This window comes from Nomascus leucogenys, chromosome X, assembly GCF_006542625.1.
Source record: "Nomascus leucogenys isolate Asia chromosome X, Asia_NLE_v1, whole genome shotgun sequence".
Classification (NCBI taxonomy): domain Eukaryota; kingdom Metazoa; phylum Chordata; class Mammalia; order Primates; family Hylobatidae; genus Nomascus; species Nomascus leucogenys.
The window spans coordinates 43193012-43217137 of NC_044406.1; the positions used below are offsets into that span (position 1 = coordinate 43193012).

Here is a 24126-nt window from a genome sequence, read left to right on the forward strand (position 1 = left end):
GTCCTGAGGCCGAAGCAAGAGGATCGCTTGAGCCCAGGAGGAATGATTTGAGTGGGTTTTTTTTTTTTTGAGACAGGGTCTCACTCTGTTGCCCAGGCTGGGGTGCAGTGGTGTGATCTTGGCTCACTGCAACCTCTGTCTCCTGGGTTCAAGCGATCCGCCACCTGTGGCCTCCAAAAGAGCAGGAATTACAAGCGTGAGCCACCGCACCTGGCCCAATTTTCTTAGGTTACTAGAGAGTTCCTAGTAAAAATCCCGTACCTGAAAAAGTGAGAAACTGACAGGAAGGATTTGAGGTGGTGACCTGCCTCATATACACTACTTATTAAAACTGGATAACAAATGCACCGCGGAGGAGGGGAGGGATAGGAAGAATGGAAAAAGAAAATCAGCACATGCTTACTCTGATTTTGGAAGTATCGAAAAAGAGAGAAAGTCTGAGCATACGTACTCTGAACTTAAAGTAGCCAATCCCAGGGGATGCTTTAGGTGGGAAAATCAGTCTTCGCCCTGCACCCGCCCCCGCTCCCCCACCCCCACGCCTCCTTTAGGAAAGTTCTGTCCCTGGAGCCTGAACTGATAGACACCACATCAGCTTCGCTTATCCCGCCTACTCTTCTGACTTCTGATTGGCCAGATGGAGTTCACTAACTGCCCTGATTAGTCCATCATCCTTGGGCAGTGACATTGCAGAACATTGTCTCCTCCTCCAGCCACACTTTGTCACCATTGCGACAAAGTGGGTGGTCCTCGGGCACTGTCAGGAGATTTTGATCTCTCTGAAGACCTCCCTGGATCTTAGGTTAAAAATCTGTATTCTAGTCTGAATCGTGGGAAGAAAAAAATAGTCGATCTGTGGTTTTTCTACTTGAAGGACACAATGTTTTCTAAACTAGCACATTTGTGGAGGTTTGCTGTACTTAGTCGTGGAGTTCATATTTCACTGGCTTCTACATCTCTTGGAACTAAAAATACCGTCCAAGGCCCTCCAACCTCTGATTACATTTTTGAAAGGGAATCTAAGTAAGGTGCGCACAATTACCATCCTTTACCTGTAGCCCTGGAGAGAGGAAAAGGTATTTACTTATGGGATGTGATTGTAGTGTTGGTTACATCTGCCTTGGCCAATCCTCCCGCCTCGGTCTCCGGACTACAGGCGTGAACCACCTCACCCCCACTCATATTTTTATTTTTGTTTTTTAGTAGAGATGGTTTTGCTGTGTTGACCAGGTTTGTCTCGACCTCCTGTGCTCAAGCGATCCTCCCACCTCGGCCTCGGGAATACAGGCATGCACCGCCCTGCCCAGGCTTTTTTGTTTTTTTTTTTTTTTTTAGTAGAAACCGGGTTTTGCTATCTTGGCCAGGCTGGCCTTAACCTCCTAGGCTCAAGCAATCCTCCCACCTCAGCTTCGGGACTACAGGCTCACACCAACCCGCCCCCACTAAAATTTTAATTTTTCTAGTAGAGATAGTTTTGCCATGTTGCCTAGGCTGGTCTCGACCTCCTGGGCTCAAGCCATCCTCCTGCCTCAGCCTCGGGACTATAGGCCTGCACCAACCTGGCTTTTGCTATGTTTCCCAGGCCGGTCTCGACCTCCTGGGCTCACTCAATGATTTGAACCCGGGAAGCAGAGGTTGCATTGAGCTGAGATTACACCACTGCACTCCAGCCTGGGCAGCAGAGTAAGACTGCCTGAAAAGAAAAAAAGAGAAAGGAAAGAAAGAAGAGAAAAGAAAAAGAAAGAAAGAAACAAAGAAAGAAAGAGAAGAAAGAAAGAAAGGAAGGAAGGAAGGAAGGAAGGAAGGAAGGAAGGAAGGAAGGAAGAAAGAAAGAAAGAAAGAAAGAAAGAAAGAAAGAAAGAGAAAGGAAGGAAGGAAGGAAAGAAAAAGAAAGCAAGTGAGCAACAAAGAAAGAAAGAGAGAGAAAAACCAGCTGAATCTCTGTAAGAACAGTAAGCTTTGCGGAATTTTAACTTACCCTCATCCCATCTCATGCTCCCAGCTTGGTTCTGTTTATTGCCACTGAAATACAGAGAAGATTGGCCAGAACTGGCAGATGGCTGGCTGTTGATCATGAAAATGTCAGACCTGATATAGTCCTCCTTGGAAAGGCCCTTTCTGGGGGCTGATACTCTGTCTGCGATGCTGTGGGATGATGACATAATGCTGATCATTAAGCCAGGGGAACATGGGTCCACATAGGGTAGCAATCCACTAGGCTGCTGAGTGGCCATTGCAGTCCTTGAGGTTTTAGAAGAAGAAAACCTTGCTGAAAATGCAGAAAAAAATGGGTATTCTCTTGAGAAATGAACCCATGAAGCTACCTTCTGATGGTGTGACTGCCGTAAGAGGAAAAGAATTATTTATTTGTTTGTTTATTTATTTATTTTGAGTCAGAAGTTCACTCACGCAATGGCATGATCTTGGCTCACTGCAATCTCCGTCTCTTCGGTTCAAGCGATTCTCCTGCCTCAGCCTCCTGAGTAGCTGAGTTTACAGGCACGGGCCACTATGCCTGGCTAATTTTTGTGTTTTTAGTAGAGACAGGGTTTCACCATGTTAGCCAGGCTGGTCTCGAACCCCTGACCTCAGGTGATCCACCTGCCTAGGCTTCCCAAAGTGCTGGGATTACAGGCGTAAGCCACCATGCCCGGCGAGGAAAGGAATTATTAAACGCTATTGTTATTAAAGGAACCAAAGATCGTGATGCTTGGAAGGTGTGTGTAAGACTTCAAGATAATGGACTTCTAGTGCCCACTTCAGCAGCACATATACTAAAACTGGAATGATACAGAGAAGATTAGCATGGCCCCTACGCAAGGATGACACGAGATAATGAACTTCTGGCCAAGCCAACCCATGGTGACATCATCAGGTTTGTGCCTCCACTGGTGATCAAGAAGGATGAGATTCGAGAGTCCATTGAAATCATTAACAAGACCATCAAGAGTCTTTCTGAGGGTAGCAGCTGTTTTCAGTGGTCGCTGCTGGAGACAGGTGGTCCCGTAAAAGCTCGACTCTTAATGTGGGCACATTCCACTCCTATGTGTCTTCAAAACCTTTTTCTGGAATGTATGCTTTTTTTCAGTTAATACGTAATAAAACAACGTTTATGAACGTGCCTTTTGCTTCGTAACATAAGAGAATGTAATGGCATCTATATTCAGTGAAAGTGTTTTGATGTGCATGTGTACTTTCTAAGGTGAAACACATATACAGACAACCTTTAAATCACGTCCTTCAGTATACTTTATATATGTTTTTATAATTTCCTTGCTGGCATAAATGTTTTGTATTTGAAAAAGTTATCTCTGTGGTATTACATAAAAGGCGTCATCTTGTGAAGTCAAATCATTGTTATCATTGACTTTTAGGAAGGATGAATGGTTAATCATATGTAAAATACCAATATTAAGTAAACTTCTTATTGGCCAATGCCCGAATGTATTCTATGGATGTCATTACTTTGAATTAAGAATTAACGTTTAAAATTCCTAAACTGTTTTGAGTGCTTGATTATAATTTGTAAAAAAAAAATGTTTATTTTTAATATTTCTTTAAATTTAAAATAAAGCTTATATTTCAGAAAAAAAAAGATGCAGAATATGGCCAGGTGCAGTGGTTCATGCCTGTAATTGCAGCACATTGGTAGGCCAAGGTAGGCAGATCACGTGAGGTCAGGAGTTCGAGACAAGCCTGGCGAACATGGTGAAACCCCGTCTCCACTAAAAATACAAAAATTAGCCAGGCATGGTGGCACGTGCCTGTAGTCCCAGCTACATGGGAGTCTGAGACAGGAGAATGGCTCAAACCTGGGACGCAGACGTTGCAGTGAGCTGAGATCCTGCCACTTCACTCCAGCCTGGGTGACAAAGTGAGACACTGTCTTGGTATTTAAAAAAAAAGTACACACCATTTCCATCACCACAAGGCTATCCCTTGTGCTCTCACTTTTAGCAATATCCACTCTCTTCCCATCCACCATCCCCAACCCCTGGCAACCACTAATCTGTTTTTCGTTTCTATAATTTTGTCTTTTCTAGAATGCCGTACAAATGAAATCCTATAGTATATAACATTTTAGAGGCTTATTTCACTCAGCATAATTCCCTGGAGATTCATCCAAGATATAAACATTTGTGTAACAATAGTTCATATTTTTGTTGTTGTTGAGACAGAGTCTCACTATGTCACCCAGGCTGGAGTGCAGTGGTGTGATCTTGGCTCACTGCAAACTCCGCCTCCCGGATTCAAGCGATTCAGGTGCCTCAGCCTCCCGAGTAGCTGGGACTACAGGTGCATGTCACCACGCCCAGCTAATTTTTGTATCATTAGTAGAGATGGGGTTTCACCATATTGGCCATGCTGGTCTCGAACTCCTGACCTCATGATCTGCCTGCCTCAGCCTCCCAAAGTGCTGGGATTACAGGTGTGAGCCACCACACACAGCCAATATTTCATTTTTATTACTGACTAGTATTCCAGGGGATGGATGTATCACAGCTTGACCATTCACTTATTGTAGGACATATTGATTATTTCCAGCTTTTGGCTATTACAAGTAAAGCTGCTATGAACAATTATGTACAAGTTTCTGGATGAGCATAAATTTTAATTTCTCTGAAGTGTAATTGTTGAATTGTATGGTCATTGCATGTTTAGTTTTATAAGAAACTACCAAACTGCTTTCCAGAATGGCTGTAAAATTTTACCTTCCCAGCAGCATTTAATGAGATGTCCATTTTCTCTACATCCTTGTCACCATTTGGTGTTGTCGCTATGTCTTTTATTTTAGCTGTTGTAATAAGTGTGTAGTGATACCTCACCGTGGTCTTAATTTGTATCTAGTGAAGCAAATTAGTGTTGAACATCTTTTCATGTACTTATTTGCTTATTTCCTCTTCAGTGAAATGTATGTTCATATCTTTTCATAATTTTCTAATTGGATTATTTGTTTGTTTGTTTTTCCCGATGTTTTGTTTTGTTTTTGAGACAGAGTCTTGCTCTGTTACCCAGGCTGGAATGCAGTGGCATGATCTTGGCTCACTCCAATCTCCACTTCCCAGGTTCAAGCGATTCTCGTGTCTCAGCCTCCCACATAGCTGGGATTACAGGAGCGAGCCATCATGCCTGTCTAATTTTAGTATTTTTAGTAGAGATGGGTTTTGTTGCCCAGGCTGGTCTCGAACTCCTGGCCTCAAGGGATCTACCCTCCATCCACCTCCACCTCCAAAGTGCTGGGATTACAAACGTGAGCTACCACGCCCGGCCTACCAGTGAGTTTTGAGGGTAGTATACATATCCATTATATATTCTGGATGTGAGTCCTCTGTTGGATACGTGGTTTGCAAATATTTTCTCCCAGTTTATACCCTGTTTTTTCATCCTTTTAACATGGTTTCTTGCAGAGCAAAGGTTTTAAATTGGATGAAATCTAATTTATATTTTCCTTATGGATTATGTTTTTTGAACTGTTCACTATGCCCTAGATCTCAGACATTTCTCCTATGTTTTCTTGTGAAAGTTTTTTTTTTGTTTTATATTTTACATTTAAATCTATGATTCACTTGAGTTTTTTTTTTTTTTTTTTTTTGTATAAAGGTCTTTTTGTTTGGGCTATGAATATGCAACTGCTCCAGCACCATTTGTTAAGATGACGATCCTTCCTTCTTTTTGTCTCTTTGTAAAAAATCAGTGTGGGGCTATTTCTACGTTCTTATCTAGGTTCTCTATTTTGTTCCAGTGATCTACGTGTCTATTCTTCTCCCAATACTACAGCCTTGATTCCTGTAGCTATATAAGAAGTATTCAAATATGGTAGAGCCATTCCTCCCACCTTATTCTTCTTTTTCAAAACTTGTCTTAGCTACATATATATTTTTTGAGATGGAGTCTCACTTTAGTCGCCCAAGTTGGAGTGCAGTGGGGTGATCTCGGCTCACTTCTATCTCTGCCTCCCATGTTCAAGGGATTCTCCTGTCTCAGCCTCCCGAGTAGCTGGGATTACAGGCAGGCACCACCACACCCGGCTAATTTTTGTATTTTTAGTAGAGACGGGGTTTTGCTGTGTTGGCCAGGCTGGTCTTGAACTGCTGACCTCAAGGGATCCACCCACCTAGGCCACCCAAAGTGCTGGGATTACAGGCATGAGCCCCCAGGCCCAGCATTGTCTTAACTATTGCCAATTTGTTACAGCAACAATAAAAAGTGAATACACATAGAAACAGATTTATTAGTGAAACAAAATAGAAAATCAAGAAACAGACTAATTTATTGCAGACTTCAGCATGCATTTCCAAACACTGGGCAAAAGATGGGTTGTATAATAAATTATTGCTTGACAAGTGTCTATCCATTTGAAAAAATAAAGATTAAATCCTTACTTTAAACCACATAAAATAATAAATTCTATAAATTCAGTGACTTACATGTGAAAACATGAAGTCATAAAGAACTAGATGAAAATTTAGAAAAATATCACAGTGTAAGACATCTTGAGTTGGCAGAGGCACTTCCTGACATTACACCAAGGCTATGAACAATGAATCTGACATAGTTAAAGATGTAAAAGTTAAACTATCATCTAAGTCCAAAGACACCATAAACAACTGTTTTAAAAGGCAAATTTTGGGAAAAATGGTGAAGGATCCTCAATAAATTAAAAGTAACCATCTCTAATATATAACAAAGCTTTTGCCTATCAATAAGAGAAACTGGAACAACCCTATGAAAAAATGTGTTCAGGCATGGCACTACTTCACCATATAGTGGAGAAGGATTACAAAATAGAAAGTATGAAATGAAAATAATAAAGGAAATGGAGACTAGATCCCAGAAGTTTCAACATTCATCCAGTAGAAGTTCCAAAGGTAGAGAACAAAAAGACTGGACTGGGCGCCGTGGCTCACGCCTGTAATCCCAGCACTTTGAGAGGTCGAGGCAGGCATATCATCTGAGGTGAGGATTAGAGACCAGCCTGGCCAACGTGGTGAAACCCCATCTCTACTAAAAACACAAAAATTGGCCCAGTGTGGTGGTGGATGCCTGAAATCCCAGCTACTTGGGGGGCCGAGGCAGGAGAATCACTTGAACCCAGGAGGCAGAGATTGCAGTGAGCTGCAGTTGTGTCACTGCACTCCAGCCTGGGTGACAGAGCAAAACTCCGTCTCAAAAAAAAATATATATATATATATATGTATATATACATACATACATAAAGACTGGAGAGAGGGCAGTACTTGAAGAAATAATGTTCTAGAATTTTCTCAACTAAACAAAGACATGAATCTTCACCTGAATAGAGCCACCTAGTTCTGAGCTTGATTAACACACATGTGCACACACACACATGCGTGCACCCCTCCTCTGCACCCCCCCCCACACACCCTAGGAGTAAAATTTCTAAGATAAAGATAAAATCCTGAAAGGTCCCAGAGAGAAAGAGAGAAGAGAAAATACAATGAAGAAGTTTTTCAAGGAGCTGATTAAAGATAACTTTGGGCCGGGCGCATTGGCTCACGCCTGTAGTCCCAGCATTTGGGAGGCCGAGAGAGGAGGGCTGCTTGAGCTCAGGAGTTCGAGACCAGCCTGGCCAACAAGGCGAAACCCATCTCTACAAAAAATACAACAGTTAGCCAGGTGTGGTGCCACGTGCCTGTAGTCCCAGCTACCTGGGAGGCTGAGGCAGGAGAATCGCTTGAGTCCAGGAGGTGGAGATTGCTGTGAGCCAAGATGGTGCCACTGCATTCCAGCCTGGGTGACAGAGCCAGACACTGTCTTGAAAAAACAAAACGAGAACAAAAACAAACAAACAAAAATGTTGAACCTAGATGTCTATATACAGCCAGGATAATCCAGAATAAGGGAAAAAATATTTCAGAAAATTCACCACACATATATCCTTCAGAAAAAATTATTGGTATACAGTTCTATGAGAAGGGAAAACTAAATTTAGGAGGAAGGAGGCGATTTCAATAAGCAACGGTGAGGAGAAAAATAGTAAAATGTATTGAAAAGTGTAAACTTCAGATTGTAAATTTAAAAAATTACAGTCTTGAACTAAAATTCCTGGTGCTATAAACTCGGAAGATGGTAGGAGGGACAGGAAAGAAAAGAGAAGTTCTTTTGGTGTTCAAGGAAAGGGTACAGATGCTAATGAATGATAGAATGTGGCGGTGCACGCCTGTAACCCGAGCTACTCAGGAGGCTGGGGCAAGAGAATCACTCGAACCTGGGAGGCGGAGGTTGCACTGAGGTGAGATCACACCATTGCACTCCAGCCGGGGAAACAAGAGTGAAACTCTGTCTTAAAAAAAGAAAAGAAAAGAAAAAAAGGACAGGCACGGTGGCTCACGCCTGTAATCCCAGCACTTTGTGAGGCTGAGGCAGGCGGATCACCTGAGGTCAGGAGTTCAAGACCAGCCTGGCCAACAAGGTGAAACCACGTCTATACTAAAAATACAAAAATTAGCCTGGCATGGTGTCACATGCCTGTGGTTCCAGCTACCCAAGAAGCTGAGGCAGGAGAATTGCTTGGACTCGGGATGCAGACGTTCAGTGAGCCCACATCGCGCCACTGCACTCCAGCCTGGGTGACAGAGCAAGACTCCGTCTCGAATGAATGAATGAATAAATAAATAAATAAATAAAAAGAAAAACCTATTGGATTGATTGGCTATGAAAACATTAACTGCTCAAATAAATAATTCAGTGGAATAGGTTGGATATTAAAACTGATAGAGTTGAAAAAGCAATTACTGAGCTGAGGAAATGCGTCTAAAGAATTCATAAAAGTAATCGGTAATGGATAGAGAAGAAGTAAATGGAAGAAAAGTTAATTAATAGGGAGGATAGAACAATAAATGTCAAAACACATCTAATAGTAGCCTTATAAGAAGAAAATATAGTCATTAAAAAGAGAGTGTACTTAAATAAGTAATGAATGAGAATTTCTCAGGTTTAGAAAAATGATTTAAGATTTAAAAGTATTATAGTACACACACACAGGAACAGTGAAATGTAAAATTGTGAAAGACAAGAAAAAAATATTTTAAAAACGATCAGAGAGAAATAGCAGGTTACTTACAGAGGAAAAATAATTAAACTGACATCAAGTCTCTCAAACACCACACTGGAGGCAAGGATACAATGGCGTAATAATGCCAAAGTGTTGAAAGAAGGATTTTTTTGTTTTGTTTTTTTTTTGAGACAGAGTCTCACTTTGTCACCCAGACTGGAGTGCAGTGGCATGATCTCAGCTCACTGCAACCTCTGCCCCCTGGGTTCAAGCAAATCTCCTCCTCAGCCTCCTGGGTAGCTGGGGCTACAGGTGCACACCCCCACACCCGGCTAATTTTTGTACTTTTAGTGGAGATGTAGTTTCGCCATGTTGGCCAGGCTGGTCTTGAACTCCTGACCTCAGGTTATCTGCCCGCCTCGGCCTCCCAAAGTGCTGGAATAACAGGCATAAGCCACTGCACCTGACGAAAGAAAGGAATTTTTATATCGGGTGGAGTAAGGAAATGTCAGGCATATAACACTTCAGGAGACTGAAGACACAGGGAAATGTTAAAGCAAACAAGTATTTATTTCACTTATTAAAGACTGTAAGGAAGGGCCAGCTGCAGTGGCTCATGCCTGTAATCCCAGGACTTTGGGAGCCCGAGGCAAGAGGATTGGTTGAGCCCAGGAGTTCAAGACCAGTCTGGGCAACATGGCAAAACCCCGTCTCTACAAAAAATAGAAAAATCTGCCGGGCACATCAAGTTCCTGGGTCTGTAGAGAATTTAAAAAAAAGATAGCTGGATTTAGTGGTGCGTACCTGTAGTCCCAGCTACTCGGGAGGCTGGGGCAGGAAGATTGCTTGGGACCTGGAGTTTGAGGCTGCAGTGAGCTAGGATTTGGTCACTGCACTCCAGCCTGAGTGACAGAGTGAGACTTTGTCTCTGAAAATAACAAAAAAGATCGTAAGGATGACTTTACTCAGAGGCGGGACTACTGTGATAGGCACAGGGACTACTGTGATAGGCACAGGGACCACTGCAATGGGGTCTTGCGGTGGGAGGGTGACATTGGGATCGACTTCAACTCCACCAAGGACAGGTGGGGATTTGTAGTCAAGGAGTAGGAGCCAGGGGTCAGAAGATGGGAAATTACTTGGAGGAAACCTCAGGTGCAGGGGGATTCTGGCTAAACTGACTGGACAGGACTTTTGCTGAAACAGGCTAAATGGGCAGAGTCCCTGGATGAAGGACAGAGCCCGAGGTTGGGACCTAGTGAGAAACAGGACTCAGAGGAGCCCCACTCAAGTTTGGTCAAAGGAGAGTGTCTCTGTCTGAAAGCAAAAGCAAGAAAGTCAACAGCAGTAAAATGAATGGGTCACAAAGGAGAATTTTTGTGCATTGCTAAGCAGGACTCTGCTTTAACCATTGTGAAAGTTGATTATGTGAAGTGAGTCATTCTTAGTTGTTTTTTAAGTTCTTATTTGCAGAAGAAACCTTCAGGTACTATGCTCCAGAGAGAATAGGTTGTAACATGTAACATGATTTTTGTTTTGTTTTGTTTTTGAGATGGAGTCTAACTATATTGCCACGCTAGAGTGAAGTGGCTCCTTCTCCTCTCACTGCAACCTCTGGCTCCCGGGTTCAAGTGATTCTCCTGCCTGAGCCTCCCGAGTAGCTGAGACTACAGGCTTGTGCCACCACTCCCGGCTAATTTTTTGTATTTTTGGTAGAGACGGGGTTTCACCGTGTTAACCGGGATGGTGTTGATCTCCTGACCTCGTGATCCGCCCTCCTCAGCCCCCTAAAGTACTGGGATTACAGGGGTGCGCCACCAGGCGTGGCCAACATGTTTCTTATCACGCTTCAAGTCTGTGTTGATGTTGATGCCAGAGAGGTATAATGAGGCATGCCTGACCCCCACTTCCTGTCATGGCCTGAAACCGTCTCTCCAGTTAAATTTTAAAAGAGCCCTGGCTTAGGAGGACGTCTATTTAGATGGTTGAGGGCAGGGGGCTTAGGATTTTATTTTTGATTTACAAGTCCTATAAGGTAAAAGTGCATAAATTTTAAAGAACAAGTCTTGTGCTTGATGTATGGACCACACAAAAAGTCCACCAAACTGTCCAATGCCATAACCAGAGACATTTGAACGACAAATCAGGATGAGAAGTTGATGTTTCCACAGTGTAGTCAGCTTTTCCCAAGATGTCAGAATTACTCTTCATATCATAATGAGACTCTTACACCCTTAATGTCTACATTTTTCACTTAACAGAACCTGACCCCCAAATCCTTTCCTTCACCTAGTGGCCCCTTTTATAGAGTTGGCACTCTACTTTAATTCAACCCAGTCCTAAAATGCTTCTCAAAGACTGCAAGAGGTCTCATTCAATTGCCCCATAGTCTTGTGATTTGTTTAGCTGGTGGCCCCTAGGCTTGGGATCTTGGTTCAAAACCATCGTACAAACTAAATTTATTGTACAATTGCTAATTATAGCTGGGTGCAGTGGCTTATGCCTGTAATCCCAGCACTTTGGGATGCCAAGGCAGGCAGATCACTTGAGGTCAGGAGTTGGACACCAGCCTGGCCAACATGGTGAAACCCCGTCTCTACTAAAAATACAAAAATTAGCTGGGCGTGTTGGTGGGCACCTGTAATCCCAGCTACTCGGGAGGCTGAGACACAAGAATCACTTGAACCTGGGAGGTGGAGGTTGCAGTGAGCAACCTGGCTTAACTACAGTGGCTGGATCGCACCACTGCACTCCAGCCTGGGCAACAGAGTGAGACTCCATCTCAGAAAACAAAAACAAAAACAAAAACCTAATAAATGCAGTTAGGAAATTATCTTAAAACACAAAATCCCCGTTTTTTTAGACTGGTTATTTAAAAGATAAAGAAAAACAGATCAACATGTTAAGAAAACCTATTTCAAACCTAGAGGAGTAGACTCACCCTGCTTCAGTGCACCCTTGACACTAATGTTCAATTTTTAGAAAAACTGATAAAAAATTTCTTTTCAATCCCACCAATCTGATCATATATAAGACTCCCTTCCCAAGGCTCATCCTTCGTAAACCCTCAACAACTTGCCTAGAAAGTCCATCGTTTTCCTTCCTTCCTTCCTTCCTTCCTTCCTTCCTTCCTTCCTTCCTTCTTCCTTCCTTTCTTCTTTCTTTCTCTTTCTTTTCCTTCCTTCCTTCCTTCCTTTCCTTCCTTCCTTCCTTTCCTTCCTTCTTTCTTTCTTTTCTTTCTTTCTTTTTTTGAGACGGTCTCCCTCTGTTGCCCAGGCTGGAGTGTAGTGGCCTGATCTCAGCCCACTGCAACCTCCCTGCCTCGCGCTCCCCTGATTCTCCTGCCTCAGCCTGCCGAGTGCCTGGGATTGCAGGCACGCGCTGCCACGCCTGGCTGGTTTTTGGGTTTTCAGTGGAGACGGAGTTTCGCCGTGTTGGCCAGGCTGGTCTCCAACTCCTGACCTCGAGTGATCTGCCCGCCTCGGCCTCCCGAAGTGCTGGGATTACAGACGGAGTCTCGCTCACTCAATGCTCAATGTTGCCCAGGCTGGAGTGCAGTGGCGTGATCTCGGTTCGCTACAACCTCCACCTCCCAGCCGCCTGCCTTGGCCTCCCAAAGCGCTAAGATTACAACCTCTGCCCGGCCGCCACCCGGTCTAGGAAGTGAGGAGCGTCTCTGCCCGGCCGCCCATCGTCTGGGATGTGAGGAGCATCTCTGCCTGGCCGCCACCCCGTTTGGGAAGTGAGGAGCGCCTCTGCCTGGCCGCTGTGCAACCTTCCAAGTGTGAAGTGACAGCCTTTCTGCAGGTGTACCCAACAGCTCCGAAGAGACAGCGACCATCGAGAACCGGCCATGATGACGATGGCGGTTTCGTCGAAAAGAAAAGGGGGAAATATGGGGAAAAGAAAGAGAGATCAGATTGTTACTGTGTCTGTGTAGAAAGAAGTAGACATAGGAGACTCCGTTTTGTTCTGTACTAAGAAAAATTCTTCTGCCTTGGTATGCTGTTAATCTATAACCTTACCCCCAACCGCGTGCTCTCTGAAACGTGCTGTGTCAACTCAGGGTGAAATGGATTAAGGGCTGTGAAAGATGTGCTTTGTTAAACAGATGCTTGAAGGCAGCATGCTCGTTAAGAGTCATCACCACTCCCTAATCTCAAGTACCCAGGGACACAAACACTGCGGAAGGCCGCAGGGACCTCTGCCTAGGAAAGCCAGAGACCTTTGTTCATGTGTTTATCTGCTGACCTTCTCTCCACTATTATCCTATGACCCTGCCACATCCTCCTCTCCGAGAAACACCCAAGAATGATCAATAAATACTAAGGGAAAAAATAAAATAAAATAAAAAATCAATCAATAAAAAAAAGTCCATCTTTTTTTTACCTCCTGTCTTAGTCCTATATTTTTCATTTTTATATTGGACTCCAATCCAAGTACTAGTAAAATGTTAGAGGAAAGGGAAAAACTGAGGAAAGGACTGTTAAGCAAAAAAGGTCCAGGGAAATTCTCAGCCTATCAAGACTGCAAAACACACTAAAATTAGGAGAGGCACTGTCAGGAAGGTACGCTCTAGAGATCAAGTCAAGAATGTGGCTATGTTTGCTAGTGCTGAAGAGATTAAGCACCTGACTCAAGGAGCTCTTCCACTATGCTCAGCCATAGCTGGTAACAGAAATGATATTACCTTGGAAAGATACAAAAGGACTTGCTGGTCTAAAGGTGTGAATCACTATGACATACATTCTGAGAGGAGGGCTATGGGACAAGAGGGGAGAGCTTCAAGCTACAGAGGATTATTGTGAGTCCTTGAAACCAAATGGAATTTGTCCTGCTGGATTTCAAAATGGTTGGAAGCAGTGACTCCTTCCTTTCTTCCAGTTTCTCCCATTTGAAATGGAAATATCTGAAACTACTATCCTACACCTGTCCCGCCACTGTATTTTTGGAACAGATAACTTGCTTTCTAGTATCACAAATTCACAGCAAAAGAATTTTGCCCAGGATGTTTCATAACCAGAGTCTCACCCATATCTGTTTTAGATGAGGAGACTTGGTACTTTTGAGCTGATCTTATATGGATAAGATGTTGGACGTCAGCTAATGTTGCACGGTTTGAGACATGTGAGGATTTGGGGATGGGGTGCATGTATTTTGCATGTGGGAGAGATGTGAATCCTTGGGGGCCAGAGGGCAGGCTATGGTAGACTGAAGAACACCCCTCCAAAAGATATCGACAGAGTAACTCCTGGAACCTGTGAGTGTTAGCTTACAACAAAAAAACTGATTATGTTGGCCAGGTGTGGTGGCTCACGCCTGTAATCCCAGCACTTTGGGAGGCCGAGGCGGGTGGGTCACGAGGTCAGGAGTTCAAGACCAGCCTGGCCATGATGGTGAAACCCAGTCTCTACTGAAAATACAAAAATGTGTTGGGCATGGTGGCGGGCACCTGCAATCCCAGGTACTCAGGAGGCTGAGGCAGAGAATTGCTTGAACCCGGGAGGCAGGGGTTGTAGTGAGCCAAGATCACGCCACGGCACTCCAGCCTGGGTGACAGAGTGAGACTCCGTCTCAAAAAAAAAAAAAGTAATTATGTTAAAGATCCTGAGATGGGGAGATTCTCCTGGATTGTCTGGGTGGGCCCTAAATGTAATAATGAGTGTCTTTATCAGATTGAGGCAGGGAGATCTGACACAGACAGAAGAGAAGAAGGCAGTATGACTGCCATGGTTTGAACGTCCCCACCAAAACTTGTGTTGAAATTTAATTGCCATTGTAACAATATTAAGAGGTGGGGCTGTTAGGAAGTGATTAATGCCATTATCATAAGAGTGGATTAGTTATCACGAGACTGGGTTTGTTATAAAAGGGAGCTTAGCCACATTTTCTCTGTCTGTCTCCTGCACTTGCTTTTGCCTTTCATCCTTCCACCATGGCACAACCCTCGCCAGATGCCAGCGCCATGTTCTTGGACTCCTAGCCTCTAGAACTGTATACCAAATAAACTTCTATCCTTTATAAATTACCCAGTTTGTGTTATTCCATTATAGTAACAGAAAACAAACGAAGGCAATGACCATGGAGATAGAGATTAGAGCGACGCAGCCATGTATTAGTCCGTTCACACACTGCTATAAAGAACTGCCCGAGACTGGGTAATTTATAAACCAAAGAGATTTAACTGACTCACAGTTCCGCATGGCTGGGGAGGCCTCAGGAAACAATTCGTGGCCAAAGGTGAAGAGGAAGCAAAGATTTTTTCACACGGTAGCAGGAGACAGAAGTGCAAGCAGGGGAATGCCAGACGCTTATAAAACCATCAGATCTCATGAGAACTCACTGTCACAAAAACAGCATGGGGAAAACCACCCCCATTCGAGATGAGATTTGGGTGGGGACACAGAGCCAACCCATATCAAGCCACAAGCCAAGAAATGCTGGCAATCACCAGAAGCGGGAAGAGGCAAGGAACAGGTTCTCTCTTAGAGCCTCTGGAGGGCTACAGCCCTGCTGACAACTTGATTTCAACTCAGTGAAACTGATTTCAGATTTCTGGGCTCCAGAATTGTGAGAGAATAAACTGATGCTGTTTATGCCACAAAGTTTGTGGTAATTTGTTACAGTAGCCAGAGGGAATTTGGGGTGATTGTAAGGAGTCATGTAAATTATGTTAAAGAACCTTTGCAGCTGTAAGATGCATTCATTCATTCAACAAATAGTCGAGGCAATATAGAAGGGTAATTAAAAGCACTGACTTTGAGGCCGGGCGTGGGGTGGTTCACTCCTGTAATCCCAGTGTTTTGGGAAGCCAAGGCAGGAGGATTGCCTGAGGCCAGCAGTTCCTTCCAGATCAGCGGGGGCAACATAGCAAGACTCCATCTCTTAAAAAATTATTTTAATTAAAAATAAATACATAAATAAAAGCAAAGACTTTGGACTCAATTCATCTTGGGGGTGAATCCCAGCTCTGTCACCCACTGACTATGTGATCTCGAGCAGACTGCTTAATTCTCTGAGCCTCAGTCTCAGCATCTGCACACTGGGGATGCTAATAGCGTTTAACTCAAGAGAAGGTTGTGAAAACGAATGGGAAGATGCACATAAAGGGCTTTGTGCTGGGCTCAAGGGCCATTGCCCTGTCCCTGCCCTAAGAGAGCTTGCTGTCATCCTGGGAGGATCTTAGAGACATCAGGGCTGTAGATGGAAAGCCCAGAGAGGAACGGGGACTTGTTGGAGGTACTAAGGATGGGGGTGGCGGAAACTTCTTAGACAAATTGACTTATGAGCTCCCTGAGGAACACAGTGGGCCCCAATTACACACTCTTTTTAATACTATTATTATAAATATTATTAATATCAATGGGTAAAATATATTTCTGGTTCTCTGGTCTTCTAGAAAAAAACATATATAGAAGTTTTTGGTTTTTTTTTTTTTTAGTTTGAATTTCTTTTTTAAAAATTTTTTAGGCCGGGCGCGGTGGCTCACGCTTGTAATCCCAGCACTTTGGGAGGCCGAGGCGGACGGATCACGAGGTCAGGAGATCGAGACCACGGTGAAACCCCGTCTCTACTAAAGATACAAAAAAATTAGCCGGGCGTGGTGGCGGGCGCCTGTAGTCCCAGCTACTCGGAGAGGCTGAGCCAGGAGAATGGCGTGAACCCGGGAGGCGGAGCTTGCAGTGAGCCGAGATTCCGCCGCTGCACTCCAGCCGGGGTGAGAGAGCGAGACTCCGTCTCAAAAAAAAAAAAAAAAAAATTTTTATAGAGATGGGGGTCTCACTATGCATCCCAGATTGTTCCAGAACTCCTGTCCTCAAGTGATCCTTCCATCTCCTGCCTCAGCCTCTCAAAGTGTTGGGCTTACAGGCATGAGCCACTGGAACTGGCTCATTGAAATTTTTCTTTCTTTCTCTCTTGTTTTTTTTTTTTTTTTTCTGACAAGATATCGCTCTGTGGCCGAGGTAGGCAGCAGTGGCTGGATCATGGTCACTGCAACCTCGTACTCCTGGGCTCAAGCGATCCTCAGCCTCCTGAGTAACTGGAACTACAGGCACACCACCCCCCTCGCTAATTTTATTTATTTTTTGTAGAAATAAGAGACAGGGTATCGCTCTGTTGTCCAGGCTGGGGTGCAGTGGCGTGATTGTGGCTCACTGCAACCTCTGCCTCCCGGGTTCAAACGATCCACCAGCTGTGGCCTCCCGATGTGCTCGGACTACAAGCATGAGCCACCGTGCCTGGCCCAAATTTCTGACGTTACTACAGAGTTCCTAGGAAAAATCCCATACCTGAAAAAGTTAGAAACTGACAGGAAAGATTTGAGATGACGACCTGCTTCATATACACTACTTATTAAAACTGGATAACAAATGCACTGCGAGGGGGTGGAGAGGGATAGGAAAACAATGGAAAGAGAAAATCAGAGCATGCCCACTCCGAACTTGGAGTAGCCAATCCCAGGGGGTGCTTTAGGTGGGAAAATCAGAGTTTCCGCTCCCACCTTGAGAAGGTTCTGTCCCTGGAGCCTCGACTGATAGACCCCACATCAGCTTCGCTCCTCCCGCCTACTGTTCTGACTTCTGATTGGCCAGATGGGGTTCACTAACTTCCCTGATTGGTCCATCATCCTGAGGCAGTGACATTGCAGAATATTTTCTCCTCCAGCCACACTTCGTCACCAACTGCTGCCGACTTCGTCACCAACTGCTGCCGACTTCGCCACCTGCTGCCGACTTCGCCACCACTGCTTTGTCTCTGAGGTAATTTCTCTTGAAGGGACACCCTAGATGGGCTAATGGGGGCAGACAGAAAAGGAGGAAGCCTCTGTAGGGCCCTCGAGTGCTTGGGGTTCTGAAAATCTTGAGGACGGAAAGACAACTAATGCCTTTCAGGACGATCATCAGGGAGGATCCTCCCACCTCGGCCTTGGGTCTACAGGCCTGTGTCATCCCACCCCTGGAAATATTTTTTTATTTTTGTATTTTAGTAGAGACGGGGGGCTCAAGCAATCCTCCCGCGTCAACCTCGGGACTACAGGCACGCACCACCCGCCCTCACTAATATTTTTTATTTTTATTTTTTTTAGTAGAGACAGTTCCGCCATGTTGACCAGGCTGGCCTCAGCCGCCTGGGCTCAAGCAATCCTCCCCCTTGGCCTCGGGACTACAGGCACGCACCACCCCGCCCCCACTAATATTTTTTATTTGTTAATTTTTTAGTACAGACGGTTTTGCTATGTTGGCCAGACTGGCCTGACCGCCTGGGCTTAAGCAATCCTTCCGCCTCGGCCCCGGGACTACAGAAGTGCCCCAACCTGCCGACGCTTTTTTTTTTTTTTTTTTTTATAAGCCGGGTTTCACTATGTTGGCCAGGCTGGCCTCAACCTCCTGGGCTCAAGAGACCCTCTTGCCTCGGCCGCGGGATTACAGGCGTGCACCACCCCGCCCCCACTAATATTTTTTATTTAATTTTTTTTTTTTTTTTAGTAGAGGGTTTCCCTAGGTTGGCTAGGCTGGTATCGACCTCTGGGCTCAAGCGATCCGCCCCCCCTTGGCCTGCCAAAGTGCTGAGATGTACCAGGCCTGCGCCACCACCCCCAGCTAATTTTGTGTGTGTGTGTGTGTGTGTGTGTGTTTTTTTGGAAAGATGGGGGTTTTGCTATGTTTCCCAGGCTGGTCTCGACCTCCTGGGCTCAAGCGATCTGCATGCCTCGGCCCCCCCAAAATGCTGGGATTACAGGCATGAGCCACCACGCCTGGCCGATTGCTGCAACTTGAAATGCCCCACATTCTCTCTAAGTGCTGGCGGGCTCTTGTAGTCTTGGAGATTCTAGCTCTCTTCCTTCTAATAATTTACAAATAACCCAGTAATAGCCTCTAAATTCGTTCACATTGGCCAGGCTCATTTCTTGTCAACAGAACAGAACCCCCCATCCCTCTGCCTCATCAGATCCATCACCAGAGAGACCATTTTATCTCTGGGACTCATTTCCCTCCCTTTATTTATTGAGTGGGGGTGTCAGAATGCCCCTACTCAATAAAATTACAGAGTCATGTCCCTGCCTCCCCAACAAGGCTCTGTAGATCTTTCAGGGTAAGCCTAGCTCCAGGGAAACTGCTAAAAACATTAGCCAACCCCCTCCCAAAGACTCAAGGCTGCTTTGCCCGTAGGAAACCTGTCATCCCCTATCAATACTTCTCCCAGAGACCCCTGGTTCCCTGTTTTCATCTGACTTCTCCCCATATCCTTACTCAGGGACAGATAAGCCCCGAATGGAGAAATGCAGTAGCTGATTCCAGGTGACTGAGTGTGGCCGGCCTTCACAGATTTCTCCCTCCCCAGGACTGGAAAGACTGAGGCTGTTTCTCTTGCAGGTCAGACTGCTCCTGGTGCCATGAACAGAGACGACACTTTTGCAAAGAGACCCAGGGATGATGCTAAAGCATCAGAGAAGAGAAGCAAGGTGAGGTGACCTGGAGGGGGCAGAGCAGTGGTCCAGGGGACAGAGTAGGGTGACCAGGTTTCTGAGGAGGGGAGGACAGAGGTCCTGCGGACAAGAAGCAGGGTCTCGGGGGAGATCTGCATCCTTGGGAGCCTCCCATCCTCGCTCTGTCATCACCTAGCATCCCTGGAGACAAGTCTGTGACCTTGCACTTCATTTGGTGACTCCCACTCCATCCTGGAAGGTGGGAAGAGAGCCAGCCAGCAGCATTGAAGCCCTACTGTGTGGCAGGGGAGAAGCTAGGGAAGGTCCCTCATGTTCTGTCAGTTAGCCATGGCGTCAACCAGGAAGGATTATCATCCCCACTTCCCAGATCCAGCACACAGGAAGCGGCTCCAGCTGAATGGCAGACATGCCTAGCTGAGGTCCTGCCAGAATTTCTTTCTTTGTTTCCTAGGCCTTTGATGATATTGCCGAATACTTCTCTAAGGAAGAGTGGGAAAAGATGAAATACTCGGAGAAAATCAGCTGTGTGCATTTGAAGAGAAAGTATGAGGCCATGACTAAACTAGGTAACAGAAAGCTCTAGGAACAGACAAGTCTGGGGACACATGAGCATCCCTTTTCCTGCTTTGGCTACTTCTTAGGCTGCAGAAAGTACCCCACATTTTCCATTTGTGCAGGGAAAAATCGCAAGGCAGCTTCTGGGTGTTCTCGTCTTCTGTATCCTGTCAGGGCTGAGGGCAGGGACTGTCCACAGTGGAGCTCGTACCTGGATCCTGCACATTTCTCTCCCATAGGCGTCTGTTCTGATCAGCCCAACTGTCTCTGTGGCATTGCAGCACACCTCCCACCCTACCTTCCTCCTCTGGTCTTGTCTCTCTCTGTCTCTCTCCCTCTCTCTCTCTCTTTTTGAGTCAGAGTCTCACTCTGTCACCTGGGCTAGAGTGCAGTAGTGCAATCACAGCTCAATGCAGCCTCGAACTCCTGGGCTCAAGCAATCCTCCTGCCCAGCTATGGAGTAGCTGAGGCTACAGGCACATGCCACCATGCCCAACTAATTTTATTTTATATTTTGTAGACATGGGGGTCTCTCTGTGTTACCCAGGCTCTTCTTGAACTCCTGGCCTCAAGCAATCCTCCCGCCTCAGCCTCCCAAAGTGCTGGTACTACAGACATGAGCCACCGTGCCAGGCCTAAGTTTGTCCCTTAAGGAATAAACATTGTGCTTCTTTCTAGGTTTCAACGTTGCCCTCCCACCTTTCATGCGTAATAAACAGACCACAGACTCTCAGAGGAATGATTCTGATAATGACCGTAACCGTGGGAATGAGGGTGAGTAGATGGGAAGGGACTGGAAAGGTCTCCTCAAGCCCAGCTGCTTTTCAGCTCAGCTACATGGAAAAGATCCTCTGGCATTTGTTCCCTCATACACATCAGGGCTGAGTGAAAAAAAAAAAAAAATTGCACACAGAAAGTTAACTACAGAGGCCATTTATAAAATTTTAAAACATGCAAAACAAGAGTATGTATTTTTATGGATAATAAGTAAATGGTAAATGCATGAAAACATGAATGCGAATAAAAAGCCATCAAATTGAGGAGACTGGCTGTAAATGGAGAAGGAGCGGGCGCAGGGATTGGTGAGTGCTGCACAGACAGCTTCAGTCATGACTTGTTGATAGTGTGTTTTGTTTTTGTTTTTGTTTTGAACTGGAGATTAGCTCTTGTCGCCCAGGCTGGATTGCAATGGCACAGTCTCAGCCCACTACAACCTCTGCCTCCTGGGTTCAAGTGATTCTCTTGCCTCGGCCTCCTGAGTAGATGGCATTACAGGCGCCCGCCACCATGCCCACCTAATTTTTGTATTTTTAGTAGAGACGGGGTTTCACCAGGTTGTCCAGGCTGTCCTCAAACTCCTGACCTCAGGTGTCCCACCCGCCTCAGCCTCCCAAAGTGCTGGGATTACAGGTGTGAGCTACTGCACCCGGCCCATTTATAGTGTTTCTAACATTCTGAATAAATAAATCAGATCTAACATAGCTGTGGGGTAATGTTGAGATGCGGCTGAACTCAATATTATTCCCCATACTTTTCTGTGTGTTTGAAATATTTCTTTTTTAAAGGACATGTTGTTCTTGCTAAACACTGTTAATGAATCAAAGGACAGTTAAGAAAATGTTAAAAGTGAAAAACAAAAAGAAAATGTTAAAAGTGTAGAGCCACCAAAAACTTCCAGAGTTTGTTTCATTAACAGCATGTAGATATTGGATAAATAACTTAAGAGACAGGGTGATGCACACATTATGTAATAAAGATCGCTGTTTCTCTGTATTTTATTAAAACCAAATAGTCTTCTCATTCCCAAACAACCCCAATTATCCGTGATGAGCTTGGAAGTGAGTTTGAAAGAGTGATCTCTCATCCAACACACTGAGAGCTTTCACACTTGTCAGTGAGCAGAGATAACACAGGGTGAAAAAAAAGACAGGCTCTAGGGTAGAGATCTTTGTGCATTTCAGGAATATAAAGATGACATATGTGTTTCCTGACTCTTCTGCTCTGACAATACAATCATAAGACAAGGTCAGAATGTGCAAACTGTCTCCAATAGACCTATTACTCCCCAACTAAACAGGCCAGATTCTACAATCTCCCACAATCACTACAAGAGGTATGAAAAGCCAGTGCCTGAGTATCTGCCAAGATTTTGACTTTAAAGGAGTGTCTTCATACTGAAAATATTTCAGAGCCACTGGACTAAGTCATCCATGGTTCATCACACATTTAACAGCTTAATTGACATACCATAAGATTCACCCATTTGAAGTGTACGGTGATTTTCAGTTGTTGCACATCTTGAGTGGATACAGTTCAGATTCCCAATCAATCAATTTAATTATTTGGGAAAAAGTAAAAGATATGTAATGGAATAAGATGAGACTGTGATGGGGTTTAACCCCCATTTGATAAACTATGAGATGGAAAATTCTGAATTGATGCCACAGATAAGTGAACCAACCATGACTAAACATAATTCAGAAGCAAATCTCAAATAACTCCTCAACAATCAGTGGACTCATAACTCTCTGCTGCAGAATGGCCTGATGCGACAGAAGTCTCTCTAGAGTTTGGAAATCTTTACCAACAAAGAAAAATTCTAATGTATTCTCTTTCAGTTGAATGTCCTCAGATGACTTCTGGCAGCCTCCAGAGAAACATCCCGAAGGTGAGTATCTCTCAAATCTAAAGGACCAGAGAACTTTTGTCCCTCTACGGATGTGAACACTAGTAAGAGCGGGAGAATATAAAAAATGTCCTCATTGCCTCCTTCTCCCCATGTCTATCACAACACCAGATGTAGCATCGACGGCTTGATAATACTAACAGTTGTGATCCTTAATACTTCTTTTGTTTTCATAGTGATGCCAGACACTATTTTAAGAAGTTCACATGGATTAATTAATTTAATCCATAAGAAGACCTCTATGACGTTGTTTCTGTTATTATCTCCAAATAATAACGAGTCACACACTTTGGTTGTCATCCATATAAAAGCCATGTGACTTGGCACAAATCTGCTAAGTTCTCTGAGCTTCAGATTCCTGGTCCATGAAATGGAAGTAAAGAATCATAGTTCATGTTTTAGATCATAGTTATCAGCAACATAATAATAAAATGAGGCTATCGGGGTACAGAGATGTTAAAGAATTTTCCTGAGGTGCAGTGGCAGTGGTAGTCTAATCCAGAGCTCCAAGCCATTTAAAGCTCATTCATGTTTGCATTTGTTTATGAACTTCAGATGTTGCTCACTACGGCTTTACCCCATAAGGCCTCCTGGTGCTTCTGTTGAGACACCCACTCCCGCAACAGGAAGGACCAGCTGGCCTCCGCTCTGTTACCGGGGCCACTCCCATGGCTTAGGAATCACTTTGACTGTTGGCCCCTCCATGCTGTGAGCTCCTTGAGGGCCTTGTCTGCATCTGGGGCATCCGGGAAGCCCCAGTCCCAGCCCAGGGGATCCCTCGGAGGCCCCTGAATGAGTGATCCCACAAGTGCGGATTCAACTCCGGTTTAGAGGGTAAAGGGATCTGGGAGCTGGGTTGCCAGTGTGGAGACCAAATTCAAAGCAGGATCCAGAAAGATATTAATTGTTATTATTACTACATTTAAACAGTGTTTACAAGCTCAGAGAGGAATTTCCCTTAGCCTATTTTACATGTATTGTTCACTATTTCATAAGTGAGGAAGCTGAGTAAAAAGTACCTTAAGGGCCGGGCGTGGTGGCTCACGACTGTAATCCCAGCACTTTGGGAGGCCGAGGTGGGCAGATCACGAGGTCAAGAGATCGAGACCATCCTGGCCAACATGGTGAAACCTCGTCTCTACTAAAAATACAAAACTTAGCAGGGCGTGGTAGTGCCTGCCTGTAGTCCCAGCTACTCGGGAGGCTGAGGCAGGGGAATCACTTGAACCTGGGAGGGGGAGATTGCAGTGAGCAGAGATCGCGCCACTGCACTCTAGCCTGGCGACAGAGCGAGACTCCGTCTAAAAAAGAAAAAAAAAAAACAAAAAAGGGTAGCTTAAGATTGTTGGTCAGTGACACATCCCAATGCAACCAGAATTGTGATGGGCACCACCTGACTGAATTCCACATTCAATGTCG

General features: G+C 44.9%; 1 protein-coding gene and 3 pseudogenes across 1 annotated transcript; all 4 read left to right on the forward strand.

The window, feature by feature from the left end:
* Positions 1-24126, forward strand: part of LOC100592435 — a 76717-nt pseudogene that overhangs the window by 49472 nt on the left and 3119 nt on the right.
* LOC105738087 lies at positions 375-17782 on the forward strand (annotated as a pseudogene).
* On the forward strand, positions 2751-2845 carry LOC115833399 (annotated as a pseudogene).
* On the forward strand, positions 19413-23384 carry LOC100593675 (putative protein SSX6). Its single transcript, XM_030807396.1, has 5 exons — positions 19413-19481; positions 19918-20032; positions 20700-20795; positions 22640-22689; positions 23334-23384. Exons 1-5 carry the CDS (start codon positions 19413-19415, stop codon positions 23382-23384), a joined length of 381 nt encoding a protein of 126 aa, XP_030663256.1.